This window comes from Ovis aries, chromosome 1, assembly GCF_016772045.2.
Source record: "Ovis aries strain OAR_USU_Benz2616 breed Rambouillet chromosome 1, ARS-UI_Ramb_v3.0, whole genome shotgun sequence".
Taxonomy (NCBI): Eukaryota; Metazoa; Chordata; class Mammalia; order Artiodactyla; family Bovidae; genus Ovis; species Ovis aries.
The window spans coordinates 227647390-227669851 of record NC_056054.1 but is presented as its reverse complement, the minus strand read 5'-3'; the positions used below and the strand labels follow the sequence as shown (position 1 = coordinate 227669851).

At 39.3% G+C, this 22462-nt stretch overlaps 1 protein-coding gene across 1 annotated transcript in view; it reads right to left on the bottom strand.

Annotated features, from left to right (window-relative positions):
• Positions 1-10740: 10740 nt before the first annotated feature.
• KPNA4 (karyopherin subunit alpha 4) overlaps positions 10741-22462 on the bottom strand; it is a 63690-nt gene continuing 51968 nt past the window's right edge. Inside the window, exons 15-17 of the mRNA XM_015092573.4 lie at positions 19048-19210; positions 16077-16171; positions 10741-14691 (exon numbers count right to left, since the gene is read on the bottom strand). Of these exons, the coding sequence (XP_014948059.2) occupies positions 14593-14691; positions 16077-16171; positions 19048-19210 (357 nt within the window). The 3' untranslated portion in view covers positions 10741-14592. The remainder of the gene's footprint in view (positions 14692-16076; positions 16172-19047; positions 19211-22462) is intronic.

Genomic DNA, 22462 nt, shown 5'->3' with positions numbered 1-22462 from the left:
TTTACATGGTCCAGCTCCAATGTCATAAAATCGGGCAAAGAAGAGTGGACTTGGAGCTGAAAGACAACTGATAATGGACATACCTTAAACTGGCTTCCCAAGTGACTCAGTGGTAAAGAATCTGCCTGCCAAGCAGGAGACACGAGTTGGATTCTTGGGTCAGGAAGCTCCCTTGGAGTAGTAAACGGCAACCCACTCCAGTATTGCCTGGAAAATCCCATGGAGAGAGGCCAGGTTACAGCTCATGGGTTACAGAGTTGAACACGACTTAGTGACTAAACAACAACAATACCTTACATTTTTAAGGCTATTCCCTCTTCTCTATTTCTACTGTGCATACCTCTCTTCAATAATTCCTTTTTTCTTGCCCAGTAACACTTAAGAGCTTCCTAATTGGTCTTCATGTCTCTTTTCTTTTCTTCCTGAAATCCATGTTCAACAAAGCTGATAAAGTGATTTGTAAATTCAGATTTGACAATGTCACTCTCCCACTGAAAATCCCTGTCTGCGCTCCTAAATAAAGCGTATTTTGTGTTGTGTCTTCTTCTGGTCCCTTCCCACCGATCCTGATGTAAACTTTTAGACTAAAAGTGATTCAGTTCTTTCCCTCCCTTCCCTGTCAGGGGAAGGCACTTGACCCCACCTCATCTGGCTAACTCTTGAGCCAGTCAGGAGGTCCTACTTCCTTCAAGAAGTCTTCCCTAGTGACTCTGCCCCAATCTGGATTAAGTACCCAAACTCTTTGCTCCCATAAATCTACTTATTCATTTATCTAGAGAATATTCATGCTCTACGTTCCAGTTCAGTTCAGTTCAGCCACTCACTTGCGTCTCACTCTTTTGGACTGCAGCACTCCAGGCTTTCCTGTCCATCAACAATTACCAGAGCTTGCTCAAACTCATGTCCATTGAGTTGGTGATGAAATCCAACCATTTCATCCTCTGTCATCCCCTTCTCCTCCTGCCTTCAATCTTTCCCAGCATCAGGGTCTTTACTAAGGAGTCAGTTCTTTGCATCAGGTGGCCAAGGTATTGGAGTTTCAGCTACAGCATCAGTCCTTCCAATGAATATCCAGGGCTGATTTCCTTTAGCGTGGACTGGCTGGATCTCCTTGCAGTCCAAGGGACTCTCAAGAGTCTTCTCCAATACCACGGTTCAAAAGCATCAATTCTTTGGTGCTCAGCTTTCTTTATGGCTCAACTTTCACATTCATACACAACTACTGGAAAAACCATAGCTTTGACTAGATGGACCTTTGTCGGCAAAGTAATATCTCTGCTTTTTTATATGTCATCTAGTTTAGTCAGAGCTTTTCTTCCAAGAGGCAAGCTTCTTTTAATTTCATGGCTGCAGTCACCACCTGCAGTGATTTTGGAGCCCAGGAAAATAAAATCTGTCACTGTTTCCATTGTTTTCCTCATCTATTTGCTATGGGGTGATGGAACCAGATGCCATGATCTTAGTTTTTTGAGTGCTGAGTTTTAAGCTAGCTTTTTCACTCTCCTCTTTCACTTTCATCAAGAGGCTCTTTAGTTCCTCTTTGCTTTCTGCCATAAGGGTGGTGTCATCTGCATATCTGAGGTTACTGATATTTCTCCCAGCAATCTTGATTCCAGCTTATGCTTCATCCAGCCTGGCATTTGGCATGCTGTACCCTGCATGTAAGTTAAATACGCAAGGTGACAATATACAACCTGATGTACTCCTTTCCCAATTTGGAACCAGTCTGTTTTTCCATGTCCAGTTATAACTGTTACTTCTTGACCTGCACACAGATTTCTCAGGGGGCAGGTAAGGTGGTCTGGTATTCCCATCTCTTTAAGAATGTGATAACAGCCAAAGGCTTTGGCATAGTCTTTGAAGTAGATGATTTTTTTTGAACTCTCTTGCTTTTTCTATGATCCAACGAATGTTGGCAATTTGATCTCTGGTTTCTCTGCCTTTTCTAAATCCAGCTTGAACATCTGGAAGTTCACGGTTCACATAATGTTGGAGCCTAGCTTGGAGAGTTTTGAACATTGCTTTACTAGTATGTGAGATGAGTGCAATTGTGCGGTAGTTTGAGCATTCTTTGGTATTGCCTTTCTTTGGGATTGGAATGAAAACTGACATTTTCCAGTCCTGTGGCCACTGCTGAGTTTTCCAAATTTGCTGGCATATTGAGTGTAACACTTCCACAGCATCATCTTTTAGGGTTTGAAATAGTTCAGCTGGAATTCCATCACCTCCAAGAGCTTTGTTCATAGTGATGCTTCCTAAGGGCCGCTTGACTTTGCATTCCAGAATGTCTGGCTCTAGGTGAATGATCACACTATCATGGTTATCTGGGTCATTACGATCTCTTTTGTACAGTTCTTCTGTGTATTCTTGCCACCTCCTCTTAATATCTTCAGCTTCTGTTAGGTCCATACCATTTCTGTCCTTTAGTGTGTCCATCTTTGCATGAAATGTTCCCTTAGTATCTCTCTTTTCTTGAGGAGATCTCTAGTCTTTCCCATTCTATTGTTTCCTCTATTTCTTTGCATTGATCATTTAGGAAGGCTTACTTATCTCTCCTTGTCATTCGTTGGAACTCTGCATTCAGATATATCTTTCTTTTTCTCCTTTGCCTATCACTCCTCTTCTTTTCTCAGCTATTTGTAAGGCCTCCTCAGACAACCATTTTGCCTTTTTTGCATTTCTTTTTCTTGGAGATGGTTTTGATCACTGCCTCCTGTAGTGTTATGAACCTCCATCAATAGTTCTTCAGGCACTCTATCAGATCTAATCTCTTGAATCTATTTGTCACCTCCACTGTGTAATCATAAGGGATTTGATTTATGTCATACCTGAATGATCCAGTGGTTTTCCCTACTTTCTTCAATTTAAGTCTGAATTTTCAAATAAGGTGTGAAAGAGGAGAGGGAAAAAGTTGGCTTAAAGCTGAACATTCAGAAAATGAAGATCATGGCATCCTGCCCCATCACTTCATGGGAAATAGATGGGAAAACAGTGGAAACAGTGTTAGACTTTATTTTGGGGGGCTCCAAAATCACTGCAGATGGTGATTGCAGCCATGAGATTAAAAGACACTTACTCCTTGGAAGAAAAGTTATGACCAACCTAGATAGCATATTCAAAAGCAGAGACATTACTTTCCAACTAAGGTCCGTCTAGTCAAGGCTATGGTTTCTCCAGTGGTCATGTATGGATGTGAGAATTGGACTGTGAAGAAGGCTGAGCGCTGAAGAATTGATGCTTTTGAACTGTGGTGTTGGAGAAGACTCTTGAGAGTCCCTTGGACTGCAAGGAGATCCAACCAGTCCATTCTGAAGGAGATCAGCCCTGGGATTTCTTTGGAAGGAATGATGCTAAAGCTGAAGCTCCAGTACTTTGGCCACCTCATGTGAAGAGTTGACTCATTGGAAAAGACTCTGATGCTGGGAGGGATTGGGTGCAGGAGGAGAAGGGGACGACAGAGGATGAGATGGCTGGATGGCATCACTGACTCGATGGACGTGAGTCTGAGTGAACTCCAGGAGTTGGTGATGAACAGGGAGGCCTGGCGTGCTGCAATTCATGGGGTCGCAGAGTCGGACATGACTGAGCGACTGAACTGAACTGAACTGAACTGAACTGATCTGAGCCATAGCAGAACCCAGTCTTGTTTTTGCTGACTGTATAGAGCTTCTCCATCTTTGGCTGCAAAGAATATAGTCAATCTGATTTCAGTATTGGCCATCTAGTGATGTTCACATGTGGAGTCATCTCTGGTGTTTTTGGAAGTGGGTGTCTGCTATGACCAGTGTATTCCCTTGGCAAAATTCTGTTAGCCTTTGCTCTGCCTCATTTTGTACTCCAAGCCAAACTTGCCTATTACTCCAAGTATTTCTTGACTTCCTACTTTCGCATCCAGTTGCTTATGATTAAAAGGATATATATATATATATATTTGGTGTTAGTTCTAGAAGGTCTTGTAGGTCTTCATAGAACCATTAAACTTCAGCTTCTTTGGCATTAGTGGTTAGGGCATAGACTTGGATTATTGTGATATTGAATGGTTTGCATTGGAAATGAACAGAGATCATTCTGTCATTTTTGACATTGCACCCAAGTACTGCATTTTGGACTCTTGTTGACTATGAGGGCTCCTCCATTTCTTCTATGGGATTCTTGCCCACAGTAGTAGATAAAATGGTCATCTGAGTGAAATTCACCCATTCCAGTCCATTTTAGTTCACCTATACCTAAAATGTTGATGCTCACTCTTGCCATCTCCTGTTTCAGTTCAGTTCAGTCGCTTAGTCTTGTCCGACTCTCTGCGACCCCATGAATCGCAGCATGCCAGGCCTCCCTGTCCATCACCAACTCCCAGAGTTCACTCAGACTCACCTCCATCGAGTCAGCGATGCCATCCAGCCATCTCATCCTCTGTCGTCCCCTTCTCCTCCTGCACCCAATCCCTCCCAGCATCAGAGTCTTTTCCAATGAGTCAACTCTTTGCATGAGGTGGCCAAAGTACTGGAGTTTCAGCTTTAGCATCATTCCTTCCAAAGAAATCCCAGGGCTGATCTCCTTCAGAATGGACTAGTTGGATCTCCTTGCAGTCCAAGGGACTCTCAAGTCTTCTCCAACACCACAGTTCAAAAGCATCAATTCTTCAGCGCTTAGCTTTCTTCACAGTCCAACTCTCACATCCATACATGACTACTGGAAAAACCATAGTCTTGACTAGACAGACCTTTGTTGGCAAAGTAATATCTCTGCTTTTCAATATGCTGTTAGGTTGGTCATAACTTTTCTTCCAAGGAGTAAGCGTCTTTTAATTTCATGGCTGCAGTCACTTGACCACTTCCAATCTGCCTTCATTCACAGACCTAACATTCCAGGTTCCTATGCAATATTGCTCTTTACAACATCAGACTTTACTTCTATCACCAGTCACATCCACAACTGGGTGTTTTTTTTTTTGCTTTGGCTCCATCTATTCATTCTTTCTGGAGTTATTTCTTCACTCTTTTCCAGTAGCATATTGGGCACCTACTGACCTGGGGAGTTCATCTTTCAGTGTCATATCATTTTGCCTTTTCAAGCTGTTCATGATGTTCTCAAGGCAACAATACTGAAATGGTTTTCCATTCCCTTCTCCAGTGGACCACGTTTTGTTAGAACTCCCCATCATGACCCATCTGTCTTGGGTGGCCCTACACAGCATGACTCATAGTTTCATTGAATTAGAAAAGGCTATGCTCCATGTGATCAGTTTTGTTAGTTTTCTGCGATTGTGGTTTTCATTTTGTCTGCCATCTTATGGATAAGGCTAAGAGGCTTGTAGAAGCTTCCTGATGGGAGGGATTGGCTGTGGGGGAATCTGGGTCTTGTTCTGATGTGGGGGGAGGGGCAATGCTCAGTAAATATTTAATCCAATTTTCTGTTGATTGGTGGGGCGATGTTGCCTCTCTGTTGTTTGGCCTCAGGCCAAATGACAGTAGGAGTAATGGCCGCAGTGTCGACCTCCTTGAAAAGGACTTATGCCAACACAGTTGTATTCAGTGCCCCTGACCCCACGGCAGCCCACTGTCAACCCACACCTCCACTGGAGACTCCTGGACACTCACAAGCAAGTCTGGCTCAGTATCTTGTGGGGTCACTCCTTTCTCCTGGTGCACTCAAGGTTTTGTTTGTGTCCTCCAAGAGTGTTTCCCCAGGGTTCTAGGCGATGTGCTATATGGTTCCTATGTTAGTCTTGTGAACTTGGTGTTCCAAAGAAGAGGAATGAAGTTGTATGTGAATAAAGAAACTTTAAGTTGGGTAGCAAGTGCAGGTGTCCCTTAGAATGTGATGCTCAAGCTGAGGGATAACAAATAAATGGGAAGGTGATATTCCAGCAAAGCAAACAAAATCAAAGGACTGATGAGAGAAGCTAAAAAGCCAGTGCAGTCAAAGCACAGAGAAGAGTGGTGTGAGTGAAAAAACAGCTAGAGAAGCAGGCAGGGGCCAGAAAAGGAAAGGCTATGGCCATGTTAAAGACTTTGGTTAGGACAATGACATTTGAACATGGATTAGATACTTGCTATTAAATGCTAATTTTTTAAAGATTTGAATTTAAAGTTCTTAATTTTTTGAAGATACATAACACCTAGGATTTGCTTCCAAATAATACTAGTGAGATAGGAAATGTGGGTGGGTCAGAGAGGAAACAAGATTGATCATGTATCAGACTTCCCTGGCAGTCCAGTGGTTTGGACTCTGCACTTCCATTGCAGGGGGCGTGGGTTTGATCCCTGGTTGGGGAACTAAGATCCCCAAGGTGCAGCAAAAAGAAAAAAAACAAAAAAGATTGACTATGTGTTGGTGACGGCTGAAATTGGGTGATGGGCACTTAAGGATTTATTATCTTACTCTGTCTTGTGCATGATTAAAATCTCCAAGAAAAAAGAATGTTGGTTTTTATTCTAAAAGCAATGAGAAGATATGAAGCGTTCTAAGTAACAACACTGGCGCACACAGATTTGAATTTTAGAGTATGTGCATGCGTGCTAAGTCACTTCAGTTGTGTCTGACTGCGACCCCATGAAATGTAACCCACCAGGCTCCTTTGTCCATGGGATTCTCCAGGCAAGAATACTGGAGTTGGGTTGCCATCCCCTCCTCCATGGAATCTTCTCCACCCAGGGATTGAACCCACGTTTTGGTTTTAATGCAGAGATCAAACTGAAAGGGAGCCAGAGTGGTCAAGGCAGATCATTTTAATATACTTACAATGGTTCAAGAAAAGAGATGATGGCTGGACTGAGGTAGAAATGGAGATAAGTGAAAGGATGCCACCAGTCATTTAGAACTCAGGGGAGCTGACACTCACTGAGATAGGGAACAATCCAAGAGGACACACTTGGGGGTAGGAGAGGAAGAGCACAAGGCTTAGTGTTGGACAAGTTTGAGTTGTGGTTGCTTTTTCAGGCATCTAAGTGGTGTGACTATCGTATCCTTGCACAGATGAAAGGAGACTGGTGTGAGAGGACCCTGGGTTGAGAGTTAAACCTCTTAAACACTTAATGAAAAGGAAACATAAGTGCTAGAAAGGAGACAAAATGCTGGGTGGGAGTTTGAGGGGCAGGGGAGAGATAGAAGGAGGTAGCAGTGGTCGAGGAAAAGGGCTGTGATTGATAGATGGGAGTGGTCAAGAGTCTAATTTTTCTGGGAGTCAGAGACAAAAACTGGTGATTTAGGCATCATGCCAAGGGCTCTATGGGGTGGCGAGGGCAAAGGAGACTAATGGGCTGAGAATGAGGCTTGAGCAATTAGATGGAGCAAACTTCTTAAAAGAATTTTTGCTGTGATGGTAAGGGGAGGGTGCGGTAGGAACTGGAAACGGAGGGAGGGCTGCACTCCCATTTTTAGGTTGGGAAATATTTGTTGCATGTTCAAATGTTAATAGGAAGGATCACTCTGAAGGGCAATAGTTGAATACAAAGGAGAAAAGAGTGGTGATTCATAGCATGAGGCTCCTGAGTAGCAGCAGGAGATAGGACTGAAGACAACAGGACTGCCTATTTATGAGGAAAGATACCTACCTCCTCTAACAGGATGGAGTGGGTGAGTAATCTGTTAGGTTTAGAAGTAGGGTGAGGAAGGTTCTTTCATAGTTTCTCTTGTCACCTACCCACCCCTAAAATAGGAAAGGTAACCTACTAAGAATGAGAGAAAAACTGTGTGTGTGTGTGTGTGTGTGGTGGTGGGGGGGGGGGGGGCTGTTGGGGGAAAAAGGACAAAAAAAAAAAAAAAAAAAAAAGCCTGAATAGCCAAATAAAGTCTAAAGTTGGAAATAACGAATTTGAGAGACAGGAATTTTTTTTGTATGCTCCATCAAAAACTGATGTAGTCCCCAAACTGTGGGGTTTACCAAAGGTAATATGATGCACACCTGTTACCGCAGTTTTGGTTTTTCCATTTATGACTGCCTCTTCCTCAGTAAACTGAGAACAAGTATACATTTTAATTGACTTCGTATCCCTAACTCCTGATTTAATGCCTAGCCCAAAGTGGGTTCTCAGGTATTTGTCAAATGTAAAGAATTAGGGTTCTGCTTTTATCTTCAGCAGAAGCCAAAGGGAATTTCTCCTGCTGCTGTTTTATTATTTACACGATTATTCTGAGTGTTTTACATGAATTAACTCATTTAAGCCACAAAGTAACCCATTGGGGTAGGTATTATTACATTTTCCATTTTTTCAGATGAACAACTAGGAAACACACTGAATAATTTTACAAGGTTCCACAGGAGTTAAGTGGCAAAGCAAGGATTTAAAGCCAAAGACTCTGTCAAAGGGGCCACTATATGTATTTGTTCTTAAGGCCTCTGGGACACCGACCAGAAAAAAAAAAAAAAAAAAGAAAGAATACCATGGTGATTATCCAACTGTTTAGATCAGGACTACATAAAACCGAGAGTTCTTGTGCTTATTCCTAATAATTTTTGGCATCCAAAAATTTGTTAATTGCTAGTCGGGTATAAGAAAGCTTATTATGTAAAGAACACTGCAACATCAATAACCAAAAAGCATTCTGATTTCATACTATAGACTAAGACAGTAATCACTTACCTTTATGGTTTGGCTACTTTGTAAAAACACTATGATGATGCAAAGATATTTCAATAAATGACATTTCAAAAGTTAATTGCATCAATAGTATTAGATACTAGGTCACCCCCTGCTTTATAGTATGCAGAGCTGGTATTTTAAAGACACATGAGGATGCACTGCAATATCCTGTGAACGTCAGATATCCAGATCTGACATTGGTAAATGATCAAAAGTGATGAAAAGGAAGTAATGAGCATTCACCTGGCAAGGAATGAAGTATCTCTTACTATAGAAAACATCCTAAAATTTAGATGCAATGAGGCAAATTGGACATTTCCAAATTGAAGCATTTTAGAAATAGTCACCATAATCAGTTCATGTGAGAGGTTGCATTGCAGTCGCAAACCTTTATTGAGTGCCCACAGAACTCATGTCACTCTCATGGGATTTACAGAGCTTTACTTGTTGACTTTGCCCTTAAAGAGCTTACAATTTAGTGGAACCGACTCTACAGACGGAAACATTACTCTAGTATGAAACACACACTGTCAAGTGAGCGCTGATGGGGATGGCGAGGGTAGTAGACAGTATGGGATGTGTTTCGCTTCCTGAAGGAGACAGGCATCTGAATGTTAACATGTAAGGTGGTTGGGAATATAGGGATCCAAACAAGACACTTCCTTATCTGCTACTTCGAGCTTTCCTTACTCTCTGCAGCTGGGGAGAACTGCACAAAAGTTGTGCAGGAAGAGAGCTGAGGGGGAAACAAACTTTTCAGTCCTCTTTCAGCACCTCTGATCACTAGCGGACTCAGACCAAAGTTACCATTTAGGTATTTCAATAGGAGCTCTTTAACAGCTTTCCTATGACCATCCTGTTAAACAGGTTCAAAGGGAAAAAAAGGCGAAAACCAGTTTCTCTGTACCAGTTATACACACACAGGTGGGGGATCTTGTAGACCACACTGGGAGCTACTAGATTTGAGGCAGAGTATAATTTGTTTATGGAGGGAGCACACTGGCAAGTACAAAGGGAAGTGGTTGAAAGTAGAAAATACCCATAACATATTACAGATAAATTCTCTGCTAATGAGTTGAACAGGGGGACAACCCCTAAGAAATAACAAGTATGGAGGAAGGCAGCAGAGACCACCACTGTGTCGACTCCTTCCCAAATCCAATTATGATCCCGAATGATCTTTTCTGGCTGTGTAGTATGTGGGATCTTAGTTCTCTGACCAGAGTTCAAATCTGTGCTCCCTGCAGTGGAAGCTGAGTCCTAATCAGGGACTGAACCCCCAGGAAGTCCCCCTTTTTGAGGTAAGAGAAATACCCTCCTGAGTCCAAGTGTTTGGATATTAGCATTATAATAGCCAATTATAACATCAGTCAAAAGGTAACCATGTACAAAGTATGGGGGAAAGATGGCTTGGAAAGCTCAAAAATCCAAGGACTAGAAAAGACGGGACACTGAAGGAATGATCTGGAAGGCAGGTAACTGGAGACTGAGTGCCAACAGACAGCATGTAGATTTAAGCAGATTATCAGTTGTTAAAAGAACAAAAATAGATGAGGAAATCTTGGGTAAGGTCATAGAGTAACAAGGAATCCATGAGCTATACAAATCAGAAGATATGGTCAGGGAAAGCAGGATTCATGCTTGAATAATAGAAATGAAAAGGTTATAAAAGTTTTTCTTCATGAAGAATAAACTTGGAAGAATTGACAGTTTGGAAAAACTAAGTAACCTGGAGCAAGCAGCATATTTAGAGCTGCAAAATTTGTGGAGAAGGCAGAAACTGGGACAACATATACGATGAGTGTAGGTCTCTGCTAAGAGGTAAATCTGAAAGCATCTTCAGGGCAGCATCTGCCCTTACACACAAAGTAGCTGCTGTCAAATCAACTTTACAAATAGTACATCCTGACATGGACATCCTGAACCAAACTTGTCACTTAAAAAACCTGCATTTAGAAGACATGTTCAAATTAAATGGTACTGGAGGTTGTCTTACAGAAAAAACATTAAACCTACCTTCCTGTACATTATTGATATGATAGTTAATATTCACTGTGACACTACAGTTCAGTTGCTTCTGATCACACCAGAATATAGGCTTCATAAATCTTCATTTTTTTCACCTTAATTTAGGAATTAACTGAATACAGTAAGACTATGAATGTGCACTTTGATTTTATTTAAAGGCATATAAATTTCATTACTCTTTATATTTTTAAAAAGCATACACTTCATTAATGTGTCTGCTAAAAAGAAAAACCATTTTCTCCTTAAATGTTTAAAATTTCATGTGTAAGAGATAAATAACCCATTAGGCCTCAGGAGTTCACAACTGATAACTTCTCTAGTTCAAGCTAAATTGGCCTGTTTATATGAATCCTTGGATGCAAAACCATCGATGAGGGCCAGTGGCCCTAACCCCAGCTGTATTTAAGGGATTAGCTACATAGTATTTACACTGTACTTAACAATTATTTACATAGCAGCTATACTGTATTAGGTATTACAAGTAATCTAGAGACAGCTGATTTCAAGTACAGTTGACCTCGTAGTATATATTTAGTGGGGAAAAAAGGCATATTAAGTGGGCCTGCCAAGTCCATGGTGTTCAAGCATCAACTGTAATTTCAAAACTCACAGACAAGCTTCTGTAAGAATTAGTGTTAGTCATTTATCAAACTACAATAGGAAATGCTGCATAAATGCTTTTTTGCATTGGCTCACAAATTTAAATGAGTTTTGCAGCAGTAATTGAAAGCATAGCCCCCTATTGTATGAGTTGAGCTCTGAGTCTTATCTAGCCCTTAGTAGCTGTTGTGACCTTGGTCAAGTCACCTCTTGGCAACTCTATCATCTGAAAGGGAGGACTCGGACAGTTCATATCCTGAAATTCAGACTCCCACTGAGCTCCCAACTATATGTATATGCATTTTGGAAGGAAGCTGGGGCAGTGTTCATTAGATTCTCACAGGGGACCTTCATCCAAAAATAAGCTTGTGATATGTTAGGTGATCACATCTAAATTGCTCCAGCTCTAAATGCTAGTATTTCTTTGCGGTACAGGAACTCTTAAGGTGGCTTCCAAGATTCCCTGATACACATACCCTTTATAATTCCATTTATTCAAGTGTTGACAGGATTATTTGAGCATGATGGATATCACTCTGTGACTAGGCCAAAGAGTAGGCTTCCCAGGAGGCACTGGTGGTAAAGAATCCACCTGCCAATGCAAAACACTTGAGATGTGGGTTTGACCCCTGCATCAGGAAGATCCCCTGGAGGAGGGCATGGCAACCTACTGCAGTATTCATGCCCGGACAGAGGAGCCTGGTGGGCTATAGCCTACAGGGTCACAAAGAGTTGGAGGCAACTTAGTACGCATGCATAGGGTAAAGAGGAAGAGATAGTGCAGGTATAATAATGTACTCATCAGTTTGGCTTTGGGTCAATTAAAAGGGAGATAATAAGGGGTAGGCCTGATTTAATCAGGTGAGCCCCTTTAAAAGACAGCTTAGGTTCTTCTCTGAGATCAGCTTCTTCTGCAGGCCTTGACTAATCAAGCTAATATGAGTCCTGCACTCGTAAGAAAATTACTCTATAAAATCATTTGGCCTATTATAACCTCACTGGCTTAATTTTAACCAGGTTTTTGTACACTAAGAAACAAGAATTATGCAGAGCACTGTTATGTTTATGTTCTAGTAACTTATGCCATTTGTAAAACCATACTTTGTGTGCACTCTATCATTTGCAGCCATATGCTGAAGTTATAGAAATACTTAAAATATATCTCAGGGTGTCTCTCAGTCCACTTTGCCGAAGGAGTGAAAGAAGGTCAGAATCTTGGTTTGGACAGGGAAGAAGCAGAAGCACAGACGGCATCAGCTGAACAAATTCAGTCAGTTGGAATATTAACATGTCTATACTGAAATTTAAAAATTTAAGAAATTTCTTTTGTAATGCTGGGTCAATGTTAAAAGCTTATGAAAGACAAGCAAACACAAGCCACTGAGTTGTACTCTAACTTTACATTAATATATATAAAAAATCCACACAGCACACACACATGCCCCATGTAAAACATTGCTTTGAGTTTTAATGTTTATTTCCCCAAGATAGCCTAGCCTGCACTCTACTTGGATAAATTTTACAAGCTAGTTTTCTGCTGCTTCTAGTTTTAAACTTTAACCATGTTTCTGATGACAAGGAATGCTGCAAAAATACTCTAGTTCAACAAAGAGTTATGATCACAAAATAATTTTTATCCATTCTACAGTGTTTCAGAATTACCAGTTGATTTTTAAACACAAAGTAGATATAGATGCTAATGGTGGCTAATCTGGTATGTTTCTTATAGCAAACTGTTGTTCATGCAACACTTGTGCTCAAAGGGGAAGGCACAGGATTTCCTACAATGAGCCACCTTATAAAGAGTTCTTTTTGTACAAATTAATTTATGTCACATTTAATTTAGTGTGCATAACCTCAAAACTGAGGTATTATTCCAATTTATAAAAACCACTTGCATAACTTTTATGCAAGTTTTAAAAATACAAAGTTTTCTCCCTAAAGTGGCTCAAAATAGATTGTTCATGGCTGCCTACATCTAAGATAAAAAGATTCTAAAACAATTGAACAGATTAGGCATATTATTAAAGGTGTTCAAACCATTACTTGATTTGTACATCTACTCAAACCTCTTCATCGGTCTTTATTCAGCAGTACATATGCACCAAATTCCATTTTAGAAGTTTCCATATCATTTTCATAGAAAACAAAGTTTGAAAACAAGTAACATTTAAACACAGCACGGTATTCTACCACAACTGAAACTTTTTTCTTCTTCTTCTTTACAGGACTCAACAAAATCTAAAAATGAACTAGGCTGTAGATTTACCTCATGCAAAGATCTTTTATGTTATCTCTGAAAATGAAAAGGATGGCTTTTAAAAGCACATTTTACTGTTTTATACTATTATGGCAACTTGTGTACTGCAACACAGTCTATTTTGAGGGAAATTTATGATTTTTTTTTCATGCAAAAATCTACACAAATTAGTTTTGATGATATGGAAAGCTTTTCATAGCATCAAACATTCATCTGGTGCAAATGCACAGGGAAACCTTCCTGAAAGTTTTCTGACTTAAGAAGCAACTAAAAAGCCATACTAGGTAAAGTAAATAAAAACTAAAAACAAAACAAAAAACTCCCACAAAAAAAAAAAAAAAAAACCTAAAAAAAAAAAAAAAAAAAAAGGAGGGGGTGGGAACAGGGAGGAAGGGAAATAGAAAACACAGGCTGCAGAGTACACCAATGTCTGCTGCTGAACTGGTCTTTGTTTTCATGTCCAGTGTACAGTAACACTTATGATCTCACTCTGATGATTTTACTAGGTTTGTTATCAGCCCCCTGAAGGCAAATCAAGCTTGCATGCGTTCACATACAGCACCACAACCATACTCTCGTACACAGTCACTCCAGGACTAGGAGTCTGCTTCATGAATGAAGAGCCCTAGATTTGAAAGATGAACCTGGCTCTCCATCACTGAGCCAGACATTCATTCAACACTGTCCACTCACACACTGCTTCATAGCAAGGCCTGGGCTCGTTTTCCTTTGACTTTTATGGGCATCCTATTCTCTTTTATGCTTACAAGGCTTGAAGATGACAGTACTGCACTTTCCCCTCAATTGATACAAAGTCAATGTTCCTTCTCAGGCACTGAAGATCTGTGACCTGTAGCCCTTTTTACTTTGAACAACCTAAATAAGCATCCATGTAGAGTTTTCATTACATTTTGCCACTCATTCTCACTCGCACCCACTCGCCATCTTGACCTCATTTGGGCATTTTCTGTGATTCCAAATGAAATCTTCACATTTTCTTTCCCGATTTAATGCAGCAGCAGATCCCATGAGCCAAGCTTGATGGATCAAACCTTTTTATATATATGTATATATATATATATATCCCAGTGCTGCATTGTACCTAACTTCCACAACATCTTTCTAAAACTGGAACCCTTCTGTTGGTACATTGGCAGATGAATTGAAACCAAATGTTCCACCTTGTATTGCCTCTGGAACAAGGCTAGGATCTTCATCAATCTACGGGGGAGGGGGAAAAAAGAAGGTGATGGTTAGTTTTAAATAATAAAACATAGAATTGTAGTTAACACTTCCATTTAAAAAGTATGAGAGATTATGGGTGGCCAACACAGTCCTACCATCCCTTGAGAACCCTGAAAACACTTCATAAAGGTTTTTTTTGTAAGGGATGCCAAAAGGGAAGAAACTGAAGAAAATATGCAAAATGGATATCTTCTGAAGAATGATGATTAGAGATGGTACTATGTCTCAAATTCAGAGAGTATACTCATTCTAATGCTACCACTTTTGGAGGCTAAGTGTATTCTTCGGTTATTTTAATAGCAACTGGAGACAACTTTTGAGCTTAAAGTGTAACATAATAGCCCAATGAAAACAGATAACTGATATTCTTTCTATATGCTTTATATCTAATGGTTGAAGTACCACAAAATTATGTGCCTATGGTATAGTTCCTATAAAGAGGCACATCATCTTTATTATTTTTTTCACAATGTAACAGAGTAAGCAAGACTTACATGTTGAAGTATTAAAAATCATTAAGGCTTTGTGTATACCTAATTATCAATTAGGACTTCTAAAAATATCCAACTTTAATACATGATAAAAGCTACTTTTAAAAAAGTATGCTTTTTAATAAATATTATATTCTAACTAGGACTTAGCTTGATAATCTGTAGGTATAAATAGTCTAATTCTTTTTTAGTACTATCCTTGTCAAGTTAATCTACAAACCATATATGCTTAACAAAATATTTAATAATATTCCATTTTTTTAAAAAAAAGTTGATAAAATCAGTCAAGAAATCTACTGCTGGCTATATCTGATCACTATAATTTTAGATTTAACATTCCCAAAGAGATAATACTAAAAATAATTCTTTAATTTCAACTACTATATACTGACAATCTGAAAACATTCTTCTATAGTATACATTATATAGTAACTTACATTTCTTGATAATTTTTTTTTCACTGTATCTATTTATCTTCATATTTGTTTTTGGTCACCAACTAAAAATAATGGTGGCAATATAGTCAAATACAGATTAACTAATTACTGTCATAATGGATTATAGGATATACTAGCTTTACTATTTTGTTCATAAACACATATAGGCTATTAGCAATATAAAATATGATAACTATAGAGACATCAAGGGAAAATAAAGCCTAATTTATTCACTGTCAAAAAATTCTCATCTTTTTTTGCCATTTGAGGTAATACTACTTTTTAATACCCCAAAGGACTTTAAAATACTGAAATATTATGTATCTATTTCAATTCCATTCTCTAAAATGCATACATATATGCCCTAGCTTAAATTTCATCCAGACTTATGCTTATTAAGTAAAACTAAGAAAATGATAAGATTATTAAATACATCATCTGAAGAGAAGAACTGATCAATGATCTCATAGGCCAATTTGTAGATGTCTTCATTTTCATGATTTTGAAGCTGTTCAATTTTCTCCAGTCCTGTAAGACATTTTATGAAGTGAAATAATAATAATATTAAAACAACAACAACACAGTGGCAAAAAGGTTATAATAATCTTGGGAATACATAATTCAATTGGGGGTATCTATTCTAAAGGTGAATCTTAAACACAGTAAGGTTTTATTTACAAAGAATTCTATATGCCACGTGGCACACTAGAGCCAAAACAAAAAACAACAAACCCAAACACTTGAGTGTTTAACTACATATAAATTAAGCAATGGGATATCTATCTATTCAGAAGAAAATGATATATCATACATCAGTGTTTGTAAGGAGTAATAGTATGTAAAATTACTCTGTTAAAAGCTGGGAAAAATTACTCTGTTAAAAGCTGGGAAATCCCTGGTGGTGTAGTAGTTACGACTCTGGGCTTTCACTGTCATGCGGCTTGGTTTCAATCCTGGTTGAAACCGAGGATCCCAGGAGCCATGTCTAAAGAAAAAAACCAAAAACACCCCCAAACAAACAGTAAAACCCAAACGTGCAGGAAAAGTAAAAAAAGTTAAAAGCAAGTTCTTTCTATTTTGTAGCATTTGCCAAATTTTTCTAGTGAGCATGTAAGAAAAAACTTTTAAGTACTCATGATTAACAAATATGAATGTTAAGACAGCTATTAAGTATAATGAAAAATGATCATGATCAACAACAGTATTTCAGGGGAAAGAGGATTTTCCCCTGTAAATACTAACAAATGTATTAAATCATAAGCAAAATATGTAAACAACCTATTGATATAAAAATTGAATACTGTTTTGCTTTGTAGTGGTTTAGTCACTAAGTCATGTCTGATTCTTGCAGCCCCATGGACTGTGGCCCACCAGGCTCCTCTTTCCATAGGATTCTCCAGGCAAGAATCCTGGAGTGGGTTGCCATTCCCTTCTCCAGATCTTCCTGACCCAAGGATCGAACCCTTGCCTCCTGCAGGTGGTCTCCTGCATTGCAGGTGGATTCTTTACCAACTGAGCCACCAGGGAAGCCTAATAGGAGTAATAATTAATTTTAAAATCTCTGAATTAAAGTGAAATTGCCCTTTCATGAGTATTTGTCCTCTCTTTCTTAAGTGGAGGAAATTGCTTTAGGCATATTTCTCACTTTACACACTCTCCTTATGGGGCCTTTCCACGAAAAGGTTTAACTACTATTTACATATAGGTTGAGGACTTATACTCATCTATAGCTTCATTTTTCTGAGCTTCAGATACTTAAAACTTTAAACCTGCTTGATAATTCCATGAGGATATTTTATAGGTACCTACAGTTCAAGCTGTACGAACACAATATTATCTGCCATTCTTCATTTACAGTTTATTCTACTGTATTCTTACTGGTGATAATCAACAACAGTTTGAAATCTGAAAGAAAGACTAATTATTAAAGTTCCCCTTTCCCTCAATTCTGTAACAAAATCTCAAAAACCTCAAAGCCTATCCTATCCATTTCTTGAATCTTGTCATCTCCCCCTTGTCTCTGTTATCACTGCCTTCATTTATTGTGGTGTGATCGCTATACACTTTCCTACGTGGTTTCCTGCCAGTCTCTACCAGGGTTCCATTCCCCTTATATCCAAGCTCCATTTAAACGTATCAATTCCCTTGGTAAAATCTTCCAGTGACTTGCTGTACCCTATAGCAGAGAATCCTTTGGGAAATTTGTAAGCTAGGCTTTACTTCCAGTGAAATAGGCAATGCTCAAGATCTATATTTTTATATTAATATACAAAATAAAATTTTAATTATTAAATATCGTAAAAGAAAAAAATACACAAGTAGGAAAAAAATTTTAACTATTCCTTTTAAATTTTAAATTTTTTAAGTTTAAAATTTTTCTGGAACTCACTTCCTAATTAGTTCCCTAACAGTATTTCCCATTTCCTGTTCCCAACTTGATAGTTATGAATTTTGTTGTTCTGTCATTTTGTGTCCTAAGTTATCACCTAAGTAACTTTAAAAACACTTACTTCCTATTAATTTTCAACTCTCCAAATTCTACTAAATAAGTTGAAGATACTGGTTCTCCTATTCTTAGCTACCTTTCCTTTCACTTCTCAACTTCTATCAGAAACAGCTTTACTTTTATGCTTACCTAGGTTGATAATATATTTTGTTCCACACCCACATCAGAAACTTCCATGTTATGTCTAGATGTTCATCTTAAGAGCTGAAAGCTAAGGCATGTTGTGTACCTTCTTGGTGGTTCTGGTATGCTGCCAGATTTGGGAACCACTGCCTTAAAAGTATCTGCTGTGCTACAAAACTTCTAAGACTGTAGGGGCCTGATCAATGGCTAACTCCGCAGTCTCATCTTTTGGTGGTTTCCACCTCATACTTTGTGATTTAGCAACACTGAACTACTTATAATTTGCTGAATGCTATTTCACACCTCAGACTTCACTCATGGTGTTATCTCTGCCTCGAATACCTTTCATCCCTTTTCACTTTCTTAATCCTTATTCATCTCTCAAATCTAGCTCAGGTCATTTCCTACTTCTTCTAGGACAGATTAGGTATTTCACTTTGTTGCACACTTCTATTAGGGTAATCATAATCAGCACATTAAATCAGTTCATGTTTATCTCCATGATTGGACTATATGCCTTGAGGGCAAGGACTGTGTCTTGTTTACTACTTTTCCCAGTATCTTAGCACAGTGCCTGTTCAATATATGGCAGCAATTCAGTTACCTAAGCATATGCAGCAAGCTGAGGAGGACTGTACACACAGAATATAGTATTTATTTGATTCTATTACTTGATTATCTGAGACAAAAAAATATAGAAGTGTTGCATTTGAAAATAAAAGTAGTTACAAAAAGAATATTAAAATGTGGAATAACAGCATATAATAAAACTTACCTCCACATTCTTCTATAAGATTGGCTATGGTTTCTGCCTCATCTTCAGCCATTTTTAATATATTACTTAGTCCATCGAGTACTACTTGCACAACTTGTGCATCTTTTACAGTCAGCAAGTTGCAAAAAGGTGGGATAACATTTTGTTGGATTAGGTAGGCCACCTGAAGAAGACAAACACCATGATATAATATTCAGTGAATTTCATTTGTGCACCCTGTTATCTCACTGGAAAAATTTTGATTTATAATCTTGAATTTGGAAACATGACCTCATTTCTCACGTTAAGTTCAGTTTCAGTTCAGTTCAGTCGTTCAGTCGTGTCCGACTCTTTGCGACCCCATGAATCGCAGCACGCCAGGCCTCCCTGTCCATCACCAACTCCTGGAGTTCACTCAGACTCACGTCCATCGAGTCCGTGATGCCACCCAGCCATCTCATCCTCAGTCGCCCCCTTCTCCTGCCCCCAATCCCTCCCAGCATCAGTCTTTTCCAATGAGTCAACTCTTCACATGAAATGGCCAAAGTACTGGAGTTCCAGCTTTAGCATCATTCCTTGCAAAGAACACCCAGGACTGATTTTCTTTAGAATGGACTGGTTGGATCTCCTTGCAGTCCAAGGGACTCTCAAAAGTATTCTCCAACACCACAGTTCAAAAGCATCAATTCTTCAGTGCTCAGGTTTCTTTACATTCCAACTGTCACATCCATACATGACCACTGGAAAAACCATAGCCTTGACTACACGGACCTTCGTTGGCAAAGTAATGTCTCTGCTTTTGAATAGGCTATCTAGGTTGGTCATAACTTTTCTTCCAAGGAGTAAGGGTCTTTTAATTTCATGGCTGCAATCACTATCTGCAGTGATTTTGGAGCCCAAAAAAATAAAGTCTGACACTGTTTCCACTGTTTTCCCATCGATTTCCCATGAAGTGATGGGACCAGATGCCATGATCTTTGTTTTCTGAATGTCGAGCTTTAAGACAACTTTTTCACTCTCCTCTTTCACTTTATCAAGAAGCGATTTAGTTCCCCTTTGCTTCCTGCCATAAGAGTGGTGTCATCTGCATATCTGAAGTTATTGATATTTCTCCCAGCAGTCTTCACTCCAGCTTGTGCTTCTTTCAGCCCAGTGTTTCTCATGATGTATTCTGCATAGAAGTTAAATAAATAAGCAGGGTGACAATATACAGCCTTGACGTACTCCTTTTCCTATTTGGAACCAGTCTGTTGTTCCATGCCCAGTTCTAACTGTTGCTTCCTGACCTGCATACAGGTTTCTCAAGAGGCAGGTCAGGTGGTCTGGTATTCCCATTTTTCAGAATTTTCCACAGTTTATTGTGATCCACACAGTCAAAGGCTTTGGCATAGTCAATAAAGCAGAAATAGATGTTTTTCTGGAACTCTCTTGCTTTTTCCATGATCCAGTGGATGTTGGCAATTTGATCTCTGGTTCCTGTGCCTTTTCTAAAACCAGCTTGAACATCTGGAAGTTCACGGTTCCTATACTATTGAAGCCTGGCTTGGAGAATTTTGAGCATTACACCACTAGCATGTGAAATGACTGCAATTGTGTGGTAGTTTGAGCATTCTTTGGCATTGCCTTTCTTTGGGATTGGAATGAAAACTGACCTTTTCCAGTCCTGTGGCCACTGCTGAGTTTTCCAAATTTGCTGGCATATTGAGTGCAGCACTTTGACAGCATCATCTTTCAGGATTTGAAACAGCTCAATGCGAATTCCATCACCTCCACTAGCTTTGTTCGTAGTGATGCTTTCTAAGGCCCACTTGACTTCACATTCCAGGATGTCTGGCTCTAGGTGAGTGATTACATCATTGTAAATATCTTGGTTGTGAAGATCTTTTTTGTACAGTTCTTCTGTGTATTCTTGCCACCTCTTCTTAATACCTTCTGCTTCTGTGAGGTCCATACCATTTCTGTCCTTTATCGAGCCCATCTTGGCATGAAATGTTCCCTTGGTATCTCTAATTTTCTTGAAGAAATCTCTAATCTTTCCTATTCTGTTGTTTTCCTCTATTTCTTTGCATTGATCGCTGAGGAAGGCTTTCTTATCTCTCCTTGCTATTCTTTGGAACTCTGGATTCAGATGCTTATATCTTTCCTTTTCTCCTTTGCTTTTCACTTTTCTTCTTTTCACAGCTATTTGTAAGGCAACCATTTCGCTTTTTCGCATTTCTTTTCCATGGGGATGGTCTCGATCCCTGTCTCCTGTACAATGTCATGAACCTCCGTCCATAGTTCATCAGGCACTCTGTCAGATCTAGGCCCTTAAATCTATTTCTCACTTCCACTGTATAATCATAAGGGATTTGATTTAGGTCATACCTGAATGGTCAAGTGGTTTTCCCTATTTTCTTCAATTTAAGTCTGAATTTGGCAATAAGGAGTTCATGATCTGAGCCACAGTCAGCTCCCGGTCTTGTTTTTGCTGACTGTATAGAGCTTCTCCATCTTTGGCTGCAAAGAATATTAATCAGTCTGATTTCAGTGTTGACCATCTGGTGATGTCCATCTGTAGAGCCTTCTCTTGTGTTGTTTGGAAGAGGGTGTTTGCTATGACCAGTGTGTTCTTTTTTGCAAAACTCTATTAGCCTTTGTCTTGCTTCATTCCGTATTCCAAGGCCAAATTTGCCTGTTACTCCAGGTGTTTCCTGACTTCCTACTTTTGCATTCCAGTCCCCTATAATGAAAAGGACATCTTTTTGGGGTGTTAGTTCTAAAAGGTCTTGTAGGTCTTCATAGAACCATTCAGCTTCTTCAGCGTTACTGGTTGGGGCATAGACTTGGATTACTGTGATACTGAACGGTTTGCCTTGGAAACGAACAGAGATCATTCTGTCATTTTTGAGACTGCCATTTCGGACTCTTTTGTTGACCATAATGGCTACTCCATTTCTTCTAAGGGATTCCTGCCCACAGTAGTAGATATAATAATGGTCATCTGAGTTAAATTCACCCATTCCAGTCCATTTTAGTTTGTTGATTCCTAGAATGTCGACGTTCACTCTTGCCATCTCCTGTTTGACCACTTCCAATTTGCCTTGACTCATGGACCTGACATTCCAGGTTCCTATGCAATATTGCTCTTTATAGCATCAGACCTTGCTTCTATCACCAGTCACATCCACAACTGGGTATTGTTTTTGCTTTGGCTCCATCTCTTCATTCTTTCTGGAGTTATTTCTCCACTGATCTCCAGTAGCATATTGGGCACCTAATGACCTGGGGAATTCCTCTTTTAGTATCCTATCATTTTGCCTTTTCACACTGTTCATGGGGTTCTCAAGGCAAGAATACTGGTTTGCCATTCCCTTCTCCAGTGGAATTCCCTTCTCCATGTTGTTAGCCTACATTAAACTAACCTTTTCTTTTTAATGCAGTATATTTGTTCTTC